A 12,415-nucleotide genomic window follows, 5' to 3' on the forward strand; every position below is an offset into this window, starting at 1 on the left:
TTTACAGATGAGGCAGCTGAGGCCCAGAGAAGTGAAGTGACTTGGCCATGGTCACAATGCAGACAAGTGGCAGAGCCAGAATTAGAACCCATGACCTTCTGACTCCCAGGCCTGTGTTGTATCCACTACACCAAGCTGCTTCTCTACAGGGATGGGTGTCAGTTTTTAGACTTGCATAGACCTCAGGCCTGTCAGTTTTAAGAGCATTCAGTTGACCAACAGAAGTTTTCCAGTGCCCTAAGTGTAGCTCCAGCTGGGTTTTACAGTCTGAATTTGAGTACAGTCACATTGGATTGTCTTGTGGGAATTTGTATCGGTCCATAGAGAAGAAACATTCAACGATCACTGAGCTCCCATATCTTCACCATCATCCCTCTTCCCGTATGTTCACAGGCCCTCCTGTCGGTCCTGAGAGAGAGTCATCGCACCAGAACTGTTTTTCGGAAAGTGGGGGGATTTGTGTACGTCACATCTTTGCTTGTCGCCATGGAGAGATCCTTGAGCTCTCCGCCCAAGAATGGCTGGGAGAAAGTGAACCAGAACCATGTGTTCGAGCTCCTCCACACGGTTTTCTGCACGCTGACTGCGGCGATGCGCTACGAACCGGCCAACTCGCATTTCTTCAAGACGGAGATCCAGTACGAGAAGCTGGCAGACGCTGTTCGATTTCTCGGCTGCTTCTCTGACTTGCGAAAAATTAGCTCCTTGAACGTCTTCCCCTCGAACACGCAGCCATTTCAGAGATTACTAGAGGACGATCTGATTGGCATGGAGTCGGTGTCACCCACATTGCGACATTGCAGTAAATTGTTCATTTACCTCTACAAGGTAGCGACGGATTCTTTTGACAGGTATATATGGGCTTTGTTCTTCCCTAGACATTAAATTGCGTGGAAAGCATGACCGATCAGTTTCAGAGAAAGGTATGATTTCATTCTTCTCTAGTGAAGAAGCCCAGGCATGGCCCTCTTTTCTGGAAAACTTACTGGTGCTGGTTATACAAAATCAATGAATGTCTTTTTTTTCCCCTCTCAGGAAAGATTTACAGCCTAGATTCAAGTAACTTCTGAGGCATTTAAAAGAAAAGTTATGAGGTTGTTGACATTTATGCCATAGTGATCAACAGTTTTGCAGAAGAACCATTCCCGAAGAACGTGGCAACTAAGGCCTTTGAAGCACTTCACTCAAATGTTTCATAGAAGGGAAGGAAAACATACTTCTTTCGACCAAAAAAAATTAATTTAGATGGCTAGGCAACATGTCTTTAGTTTTCATACCCTATTAAAACTAGTCCAAGTAACCTAAACAACATAAAGTCAATTTCCATTTTTTTACATCCTGATAATAACTGTGGTATTTGTTAAGCACTTAAACTGTGCCAAGCACTGTGCTAAGTGCTGGGGTGCATATAATGTAATCAGATTAGACACAGTCCCCGTCGAACATGGGCCTCCAGTCTGAGTGGGAGGTATCTTATCCCTTTTTTCTAGCTGAGGAAATGGAGGCACAGAGAAATTAAGTAACTTGCTCAAGGTCAGATAGCAGGCAAGTGGTGGAGTAGGGATTGGCATCTAGGTCCCCAGACACTTCATTTATTCAATCATATGTATTGAGCACTTACTAAGGGCAGAGCACTCTACTAAGTGCTTGAGAAAGTTCAATACAGCAATAAAGAGAGACTGTTCCTGTCCCCTGAGCCCGGGGAGACAGGCATCAATACAAATAGGCATCAGTATAAATAAATAAAATTACGGACACTCATCCCTGTACTCTTTCCACAAGGACATGTTGCCTCACAAGACCCCAAGGTCTGATCAAATGAGACTTAATACTGGGTCTGTATCTGAATTGAGTAGGTCCGGTTATATGCTGTCCATTTTGTTGTCCGCCTTGCTGCCCACCTTCTCCTGGACCTTGCAGCAGTTCCGAGTCTGTCCATCTTCAACCCAGGCCAGGCAGGTGAGGTTTTGGGTGCTCCCACAGGCTGTGATTCGTCTGCCTCTCCCCTGCGTCCCAGCACCCAGTGCCACTCTGTCTATCCGCTGCTCCATGGGAACACTACCAGCAGCTCTGTTCATATGGAAATGATCCCTTCATATGGAAATTACTACATCTCTTACTACATCTCCTGCAGTAGATTATCTCCCTCACCCCTTCTCCCTCTCTGTCTCCCCCCACTCCTCTCACCCCTTCAATTTCCCTTTCTCTCTCCCTCTTTTCCTCTCTCCCTCTTGTTCTCTTGGTCCCACTCTCTCTTTCCTACTCTCTCCCCCTCTCTTTTTTTAATGATATATGTTAAGCATTTACGGTGTTGTTGGCACTCTAGTAAGCACTGTCCCTTTCTCTTTCAGTCTCCTTCTCCCCTTCTCCCCCCCCCCTTCTCTCCCTCTCTCTCCCCGTTTTCTCTTTCTCCCTCTTTTTCCCTCCCTCCCTCCCTCCCTTTCTCTCTCTCCCTCTTTTTCTCTTCCTCTTTCCCTCTCTCTCATTTTCTCTCCTTCCCTTTCTTTGTCTCCCTCTTCCTCTCTCCCTGTCTCCCCCACCCTCTTTTCTTCTTCCTCTCTCTCCCCGTTTCTCTCCTTTACTCCCTCTTCTTCTCTCTCTCCCTCTCTCTCCTCTGTACTGAGGCCTCTAACTTCAGTTGTTCAGTTCCCGCTCTCCCCTCCTCCACACTCTAGCCAGCTCCCTCGATCAGTCCAGGTAGGCTGCTGGGGGTGAGGGCCAGGACCACAGGCCTCCAGCACCCTTGGCCTGGCACTCCTCTGGAAAACATAGGCCAAAAGTCATCTGTCAGGGTACCTATCAATTAATCAGTCAGCAGCATTTATTGAGTGCTTACTGTGTGCAGAGCATTGTACTAAGTGCTCTGGAGAATAGAGTAGAACACAGTCCCTAACCTCAAGGAATTTACAGTCTAGAGGGAGAGACACATTTAAATACACCACAGAGGGGGAAATGGCAGAGTAGAAGGATATAAACATAAATGCTTTGGGGCTGGAGGTGGGGTAAGTATCAAAGTGTTTGCTTTTCTTTGAGTGGTTTCTCCAGGGTTAATCACAGGTAAAAGGAGTCCTGGTCCATGATTGGGCCTTTTGGCTTTACTGATAATCACACTATATAATGAATACCTTTAGCATCTGTAACCTAAATATGTGCTCACTTTCAGGGCAAATCCCGAGAAGTCTGGTCTAGTGGATAGAGCATGGGTTTAGAAGTCAGAAGGATCTGGTTTTTTAATCCTGACTCCACCACTTTCTGCTGTGACCTCGGACAAGTCACTTCACTTCTCTGGGCCTCAGTTACCTCATCTGTAAAATGGGGTTTATGACTGTGAGCCCCATGTGGAACATTGACTGTGTCCACCCTGATTAGCTTGCATCTATCCCAGAATTTAGTACAGTGCTTAACAAATACCATTCCTTGCCCCTCCCTCCAAGAAAAAAAAAAAAAGAGTGGAATATGATGGAACTAGCCATTTGGGGAAGGAGAAAAAGGCAGAACCAGAAGTCTAAAGGCCTAGCAAGGCCTAGCAGAAAGAGCAGAGGTAGTCTTACGAATGGCTAAGTCTGGGTTTTACGTTGAATTGTAAATACACCATGGAAGAACCACTTCTTCCCGGGACTTGTGAATTGGGTTCGCAAAAGAAAAAGCGATGGGTTTGCTGTTTTTGCATTTGTTCAGAAGAGAGCTAATTGCATGCACTGTAGTTTGCCGTTCATAGAGGTGAGGATCTCCAGAATTAAATGAGCAACTTGGGGGGGATTCTAAAAACCCAAGGTAGCAACCTTTTCATTAAACCGTTCTTTGAGCCTCTTTTTCCCATATTCTGTAGGCAATAGTATAACAACATTTTGGCCCTTGCTTAATAGTATTTCCAAGCAGTGTGGCTTAGTGGAAAGCACACAGGCTTGCGAGTCAGAGGTCATGAGTTCTAATCCCGGCTCTGCCACTCATCAGCTGTGTGACTGTGGGCAAGTCACTTAATTTCTTTGTGCCTCAGTTACCTCATCTGTAAAATGGGGATTAACTGTGAGCCTCACGTGAGACAACCCGATTACCCTGTATCTATCCCAGAGCTTAGAACGGTGCTCTGCACATAGTAAGCGCTTAACAAATACCAACAGTATTATTATTATCTACCCCAGTGCTTAGAACAGTGTTTGGCACATAGCGCATAACAAATACCATTATTACTATTTCTATTGGCCACCCCTGCACTGTGGCACTTTTGACTCAGTCTAATCAGTGGTATTTCTAGAGCACTTATTATATGGGGAGCACTGTAATGAGTACTTAGGTGAGTATACTATAAGAGTTAACCAAAACCAGAAGAGATACCTGCCTCAGTCTTTTGAAGCAATCAACCAACCAACCAGTGTTATTTATTGAGCCCTTGCCGCATGCAGAGCACTAAGCTAAGTGCTTGGAAAAGTCCAGAAGTTCTAATTCAGGTAACAGGAAGGTGGCTATTGTCGCCTATCATTTTCTCTCCTATTCCCTATTTCAATTTTAATCATGTTCACATTTCTTCGAGGGTACTGCTTAGCCTTACTCTTCCTCTAGGCTGCCTTGTGTCTCTGCTTCTCCATCATTTACATTTGAAATGGATGATTGCTCAGATTACACCTCCTGTTGGGCTTTTCCTCTGCTTCACTTTAAGGCAAACCCGAATGGATTGGCTTAGATCAGCAGAGGCCGAAGTTGGGTCTGTTACGGAGGACCCAAAATGGTTCAGTGCCGAACGTGACAGACAGTTCCGTAGCGAAGCGCTCTCTGCATGCCTGTCTGCTTCTCTGAGGACTCGTGTCTTTTTTTGCCCTTCCCGGGCGTGGGCTGTATCGGGATTCTTGCACCAACTAACCAACCGCCTGCTTCTTGTACTCTCTTCTGATGTATCTAAAACACCCGTGTCTGTTTTGTCTGTAGTCGTGCAGAACAGATTCCTCCCTGCCTGTCAAATGAGGCTTCTCTTCCCTCTCCTTGGGGTACGCCAGCTTTGTCCCGGAAAAGGTACTGACCACATAAGAGAAGTTGACCATTCTCTGCTGGGTTATTTTTTTTTTCTTTCTTTCTCCTGTGCTCCTCTCTGTAGCAGTTTCGTGGTTCTCTTTAGCTGCTTTTTGCATCAGATCATGGTTCGGCTTATCTGTGTTGACCAGCCCTGCACTGTGGCACTTTTGGGTTAAACTAATCAATCGTGGTATTTCTTGAGCACTTAATGTGTGCTTCTTATTCCTTTGACTATCACTGGGATGGGGAGTGGGGTGGGGAGGATTTTTTTCAGGTTGGAAAAACTATCTTACGTAAATTTGACTAATCTGACTGGTAAGTTTAGGTATTAAACACTTCTGAAGTGCTCTTGATGCCTTATTGGATGTCTTGGTTTTACCATGTGGAAACTACTTTCACTATGTTTTCAAAGCACATTTTCTCTAAGCCATGGGAAAGAGTCCTCTTTGCTTCCTCCAGGGTATTTTAATGTAATAATAATAATTATGGTATGTGCTAAGCACTGTTCTAAGCACTGGGGTAGATAACAAGATAATCAGGTTAGACATATTTGGCTGTGTATGTCTGCATATGTGTGTTTGGGGGTGATTGATTTTTGTACGAGTTAATTTGGGGAAGATACTTTTCACATCATTTAAGATTTGATGGTAATCGAAATGCAAGCAAGAGGGTGGAGCTTTTGCTCAGCTTTAGTTCATCCAATAGCTCCTTTAAATCATTCCAAGACTGGTCTATGTAAAATAGTTTTGAAACGTCAGCAGAAAACCTGCCCAACAGTTGAAGAGCTCTGCCTCTGAAATGAATCAGGTCGTTTTTTTTTCTCAGAAAGCTCCCACCTAATCTTTCTCTCTGACCACCCGAGATCCCTTTCGTGTGTAAAACTTGGGAATTTGAAGTCCCAGTAGTTGATGGCCAAGAAGACAGTTAAGGAAGCTTGGAAAATCTGCATCGAAACTGGAAAACAAAGATTACAGCTTGCCCCATCTCTCTTACAGCAGTTAAAAAGTCTTTCAAGGTTGTTTTTATCATAGCTGTCTTTCCAAAAAACCTGACTCTGCTGTGTTGTTAGAGTCTCTCTTTTCTAAGACTAAGATAATAGTGATTCATTGGAAAAATCTTGAGGCCAAAGCAGTTTCACCATTGGACTCTGGGTTTTCTCTTATAAGAGTTTAGATGAGAGCAGGGATGGTGTTTTGTGATGGTATGGAACTCTCCCAGCACCTTAATCGTCAGCACTCATTAGGACCTCAATAAATACTATTGATGGATCAAACAAAGTGATAAGATAGTCCACACAGTTGTGTGGGTCTTTGTGCCATGAGTTAATGGATGGCTTCTTGGTGAATTGTTTTCCCATCTTCACCTGAGCAGCCTTGCATCTTAGAACCCAAAAAATGGATCAGGTAGTTTTTCTCCAGAAAGCAACAGTGCAGTAAATACAAATATTATTATTATTTTTTGCCTCTTGCTCAGCAGAAATCATTACTTTCTCTGGACATATGGGGCATGTCTTCTGGCAAAGTTAGAGTCTACAATCCTTGTCAGCTTTGGCAATTCCCATTTGCTTACTTGGGCTATCCGGAAGTGAGCCAGACTGAAAAGCAGCAATTTTGCTAACTGGAAGATCTGGTTTCTTTAAACATAGCTTCACAGGTTCTATTAATGTAAGCTGTGCATTAATTAGACCCCAGTTAAGTTATAACTCAGGCAAAAGATAAGGCTCTGAGTTTAAACATAAAATTTTAAATGAACACTTTGCTCTGCTATTTATATTTCTGCCTGCTGCTCCTTCCCCCACTCAGAAAAGGAACACAGAAATCACTTTCGAGTCAAGAAATTCATTTCCAAGATAAGAACAGACGTTGCCTTTCCTGAGCCAGGGAATCCTCGGGCCCGATCTTCTTCAATCAGTTAATCGATGTTCCTTAATGAGCGCTTACCGTGTGTGGAGCACTGTACTCAGCACTTGGGAGAGTACAATACATCAGAATTGGTAGCCATGCCCCCTGCCCTCAGTCTAGTTATAGTCTAGAGATGAGCTTACTGTCTTTCCCCCAAAACCCATAAGAAGTAGAGTTGACGTTTTGAAGACACGGATGCCGGTAGATAATTTAGGAATCGCTAAACTCAGTTAACAGGAGACGACATGTCTAACATTTCTGTTCTTTACATGGCTCTGTTATATGTCAGGTTATCATCAGCCCCCTAAGTGCTGGCAGTGATAATCACTAAGGATATGAATAGGTCGGGGGAGGGGTCGGGGGGGAGTGTGTGTGTTGTTTGTGTGTGTGTGTGTGTGTAGAGGTAGGTAGAGAAAGAGAAAAGGTAGCGATTTCACTGTCCCCTTAACCCTACTCTTTTTGCCTCTCCTGGAGGAGTGCCAGGGATTGTTTTCAGAAGGCCAAAAGCTGAAGGGGCTGAGGAGGCAGTTGAGCAGTGCATAATAATATAATAACTATTTCATTTCTTAAGCACTTACTATGTGCAAGGCACTATACTAAGTCTGTTGGGGTAGATGCAAGATAATCGGGTTGGACACAGTCCCTTTCCCACATAAGGCTCACAGTCTTAATCCCCACAGTCCAGATGAGGCAACTGAGGCACAGAGAAGTTAGGGACTTGCCCAAGGCAACACAGACAAGCCAGGGAGCCAGGATTAGGACCCATGACCTTCTGACTCCAGGCCTGTGCTCTACTCACTGGGCCGTGCTGCTTCTCGGAATGCATATTTATCACCCCTTGGATAGTTTGGTCATCCGTTCTCATGATGCCAGTTTTGGTTCTCTCTCCCCACCCACTGAGCTCTGGCCTGGACATTCAACTACTCCAAATAGCTCCCTTGTCAGCAAGACACTGAGGCTGGTGAAACGGTGGCCATCTTGGAATGGTAAGCTATTTAAGTAAACCTTTAGAGAAAGCAGCACGGCTTGATGGACAGAGCAGGGGCCTGGGAATCCGAAGGACCTGGGTTCTAATACCAGCTCAACACTTGTCTGCTGTGTTACAACGGGCAGGTCACTTCACTTCTCTGGGCCTCAGCTCCCTCACCTGTAAAATGTGAGCAAGTGAAAGACCGGGAAGGCAAGGGAGAAGTTGAGTCTTTAGAGGAAAGATATGAAGAAGGGAAAAAAAAAAAAGGAAGGCCTCTTATGGTCTCACATAGTTCACATCATACTAACAATCACACTAGTACCTTATATTTACACAGAAAACAAAGCCTCTTACAAACTATTACATTAATCTACATGCTATGCTCATAAACAATAATCCAGGAAGTCCTGCTTTTTCTGAGATTTTCCAGTTGAGTACAAGTCAAGTTCAACCAAAGAAAGGCTAATTACCAATCCCCCTTTATTGGATTGAAAGGCAAGCTGGCAACACAACTATGAATGATTGATTCCCTTATTACCACAAGGCCATTATAAAGCAAAAGGTATCTGCTCAAACGCTTTGTCAAAATACCACAGTTGGCTTACTGTGAACAACGCATAAACATCGTGTTAGAAGTAAAATTATGGTTGTGCCATTCAAGGCCTCCGTGGAGTTTTTATCCAAACAGATTGTATTTCAAAAATATTTATAGTATTGCCTTTGCTTGCAAGGAGCTGACACACTTTTCTCCAGGTAAATAACAATCCAACTGCCTTTCCAAGCAAAATCAGAAGTTTGAACAAAAGGACAGTCAGTTCTGTCCACGAGGGCAATTTCAAGCTACAAGAAAGGAGTACAGAACTAGAAGGAAGCAAGAAATCCAGTGGAGTAAACACCTTCTTCATATCAGACTCCTAGCCTCTGAGTCGAGTTCAGGTCTCCTAGCCCAGGAGGTTCCTTTGCTTGCTGGTAGTTGACACTTACTGAGCACCTCCTGGATACTTCCCTCCACCCCTTCTTCCCCCACCCATTTTCAACCTGATTGTCTTGTATCTACCCGAGTGCTTAGTAAGTGCTTAACAAATCTCATAAAAACAAACAAAAAACAATCTCTTCCTGTTTCTGCCTCCCCTTCTACACTGTAAGCTTGTTGGGGGCAGAGAATGTGTCTTTTTATTGTTGTATTATATTCTCCCAAGCGCTTAGTACAGTGCTCTGCACACAGTGCTCAATAAATACAATTGATTGACTAGAAATATTAAAATCCTGTCCATGGGGTTTTCAACAGGAAAAGTCTTCATGGCGTAATCCAATTTATCCCTCACCATCCCCCAGAATTTGTAGTGTGGGCAGAAGTCAGGAGAGGCTAGAGGCGGAAATGTGTCTATTATTATATCATGCTCCCCAAGCGCTTAGTACAGTGCCCTGCACAGACTGATATAGTAGACAAGTTGCAATATAACAAGTCCTTGGACCAACATGGTGGATTCATTCATTCAGTCGTATTTATTGAGCGCTTACTGTGTGTAGAGCACTTTATTAAGCGCTTGGAGAGTACAATTCAGCAACAAATAGGGACAATCCCTACCCAACAATGGGCTCACAGTCTAGAAGGGGAGAGACAGACTACCAAACCAAACAAAATGAGTAGACAGGCATCAGTAGCATCAATATAAATGAATAGAACTATCGATATATTCACATAATAAAATATAATACATATGTACATATATACACAAGTGCTGTGGAGCAGGGAGGGGGTAGAGCAGAGGGAGGGAGTCGGGGCGATGGAGAGTGGAGGAGGAGCAGAGACAAGGGGGGGCAAACTGGGAAGGCCTCCTGGAGGAGGTGAGCTTTCACTTGTTTGGATGGAAGTGGATCCTGGTAACATCTAGCTGTACACAAATCCTGAGAGAATAGGGGGAATAAATTGGATCTATGTCAGCCTTTTCCTGTTGAGAATCCCAGAGATGGGATTTTAAAACCTCTACTGAAAGGTGGGGGGATGATCATCTCTAAGTGTCAGCTGTCAGCTGACAGCAAGGAAAGCAACTCCCTGGGCTAGGAGACCCAAAGAGAGGGAAGATGTTTTTAATCACGTTTCCTGAAATGGAAGCACAGCTAAGAGTTTCAGAACACTGGAATCCACCTATCCAAACACCAAGTACCAAGGTTCCAAAGCCAGTGGTATTGGTTCCATCCCCTTATTTTCCCAAGCAGGCTTCCATCTAGAAGAGCTAGGAAAAAAAGTCCTGGTTTATGTAATAGAAATGGCATCTGTTAAGCACTTACTATATGTCAGGCACTGTACTAAGTGCTGGGGTGGATACAAGCCAATCAGGTTGGACATAGTCCCTGTCCTATGTGGGGCTCACAATCTCAACCCCAATTTTACAGATGAGGTAACTGAGGCCCAGAGAAATGAAGTGACTTGTCCAGGGTCGCATAGCAGATAAGTGGCGGAGCCGGGAATAGAACCCATGACCTGCTAACTCCCAGGCCTGGGTTCTGTCCACTCTGTCATGTTGCAAATACCAACATTATTATTTGGTAGGATAATATTTCATATTATAATATTTCATATTATATGAAATGATATGGGAAGCAGGAGGAGGAAGAAGCTCTTAGAAATCCACTTCTTCATGAGCTTGGGATGTCACAACTTTCTGAAAAACATCCCTCAGATGGAGAATGAGGGGTTCTAATCCAGACTCTGCCGTTTGTCTGATGTGTGACCTTGGGCAAGGCACTTCACTTCTCTGGGCCTCAGTTACCTCATCTGTAAATTGGGGGTTGAGACTATGAGCCCAACATGGGACAGGGACTGTGTCCAACCTGATTTGCTTGTATCTACCCTAGCGCTTAGTACAGTGCCTGGCACATGGTAAGCCCTTAAACAATACCATAATTATTATTATTATTAGGATGAGAGAGGCAGGAGCCTTGGGTTAAAATGGAAGACATTCATGGGCTGAATTTATAATGAGCTTGTGGATATGAGGGAGGGGAGCTGTATCCAGTGTAGGAATTTCTGTCAAAGGGAGAATGAGCTTTTCCTAGAAAACACAACCATGCCAACCATCTTCGCTTCCAAATCATGGCCCACAAAGCGTCTGCTCACAAAGCTACCCCCATGCCAGCGCGCTGAATCAGCGTTGCCCTTGGCGACAATAATATGGCACGCCACACAGAAGGCTGAGAGAGTCTTGTTGGAACCTGTTGGCAGAAGGGGATGCTTCCAAATCAGTGGTAACCAAGCATTCCTCCCCTCGTGCCAAAAGGCTGCGCTGGCAAACTTCTGAAATTTCAGAGGCGGAGTGTTCAGTTGCTACTTATTGGACGGAGGGGGACTTGAAGGGAGAAAAATGCCCTCCCCGATATGTCTGACAAGACTCTCTTGCTGACGGCAGCCAGAGACCGGTGATGAGGAAGCAGCATGGTTTAGTGGCTAGAGTATGGGTCTGGGAGTCAGAAGGACCTGAGTTCTAATCCCTGCTCCGTCACTTGTCGGCTGTGTGACCTTGGGCAAGTCACTTCAATTCTCTGTCCCTCAGTTACCTCATCTATAAAATGAGGATTAATGCAGTGAGCCCCATGTGGGACAGGGACAGTGTCCAATCTGATTAGCTTATATCTTCCCCAGTGTTTGTAACAGTGCTTGACACATAGTAAACGCTTAACGAATACTATTATTATTATTGTTACTAATAACGGGGGCCTTGGGATTTGATCCAGGCTGGATCAGCAGAGGGAGAAGGCCTGAGGGAATGGAGTTTGTTGCTCTCTCCACCTTTGTGTGATGCGAGGGAGACATCCCACAGAGTAAAAAGAGCCCTTCGGGACTCAAGTACAGGCCATTTCCAAAGGACAAGGGTGTCTATCATCACGTGCTCGGCAGAAAAAACTCATTTTTGCCATTAGTTCTATTCGTCTCCTATTAGTTCTATTCCTCTCTCCCACCAGAAAGAAAGCACTCCCCCTTTCCGCTTCCCCACACTCTGAGGTGAGAGTGCCGATGACCAAGAATCAAACAGCAGGAAGGAGGAGGAGAAGTGGAGGTCCCGGATTGTTGGCTAATCCAAAATCCTATCCTGAACGATTAGTCAACCCGCGTAGCTGGGGACGCTCCGTCCCTTGCGAGAGGGTAGAACTGTCCCACGACATCTGGGGTTTGTTATGCACGCTGTGGTCAGATGCGTGTCCAGAGAGAGGCGTATCTAGGGGGATGATTTTTGTTTTCTTCCTTCCGGGCTGTAGGCACGCGAACCATTCGGTCTCGACACCCCCCATTTATCCTCCGAAAAACGTTGCGGATCTGAAGGTCCACCCGGCCGCTCCACCAATCCAGAGCACGGAGGCAGTGGTCATCCACCCGGGGGCCATGCTGGCTATGCTCGACCTCCTAGCCTCAGTAGGCTCGACGACCCAGCCTGAGGTAAGCCCGGGGGTCGTCTCCATGCACCTTCTCCTTCTCCCAGATGGGAACGAGCATGGGGGTGGGACTTCCTATCTCGGGTGGGGAGGGTGTGACAGATTG

The 12,415-nt window shown here is 45.2% G+C and overlaps 1 protein-coding gene across 9 annotated transcripts in view; it reads left to right on the forward strand.

The window, feature by feature from the left end:
- The window catches only part of WDFY3 (WD repeat and FYVE domain containing 3), a 300,170-nt gene that overhangs the window by 169,160 nt on the left and 118,595 nt on the right, over nucleotides 1-12,415 (forward strand). For 8 of the 9 annotated variants that reach the window (XM_029076970.2, XM_029076971.2, XM_029076964.2 and 5 more), the window contains 3 exons: nucleotides 394-851; nucleotides 4,924-5,007; nucleotides 12,136-12,313. In XM_029076970.2, coding sequence (XP_028932803.1) covers nucleotides 394-851; nucleotides 4,924-5,007; nucleotides 12,136-12,313 — 720 coding nt within the window. The remainder of the gene's footprint in view (nucleotides 1-393; nucleotides 852-4,923; nucleotides 5,008-12,135; nucleotides 12,314-12,415) is intronic. The other variant, XM_029076969.2, reaches the window with a different exon arrangement.

Source organism: Ornithorhynchus anatinus, chromosome 12 (assembly GCF_004115215.2).
Source record: "Ornithorhynchus anatinus isolate Pmale09 chromosome 12, mOrnAna1.pri.v4, whole genome shotgun sequence".
NCBI classification, from domain to species: Eukaryota; Metazoa; Chordata; class Mammalia; order Monotremata; family Ornithorhynchidae; genus Ornithorhynchus; species Ornithorhynchus anatinus.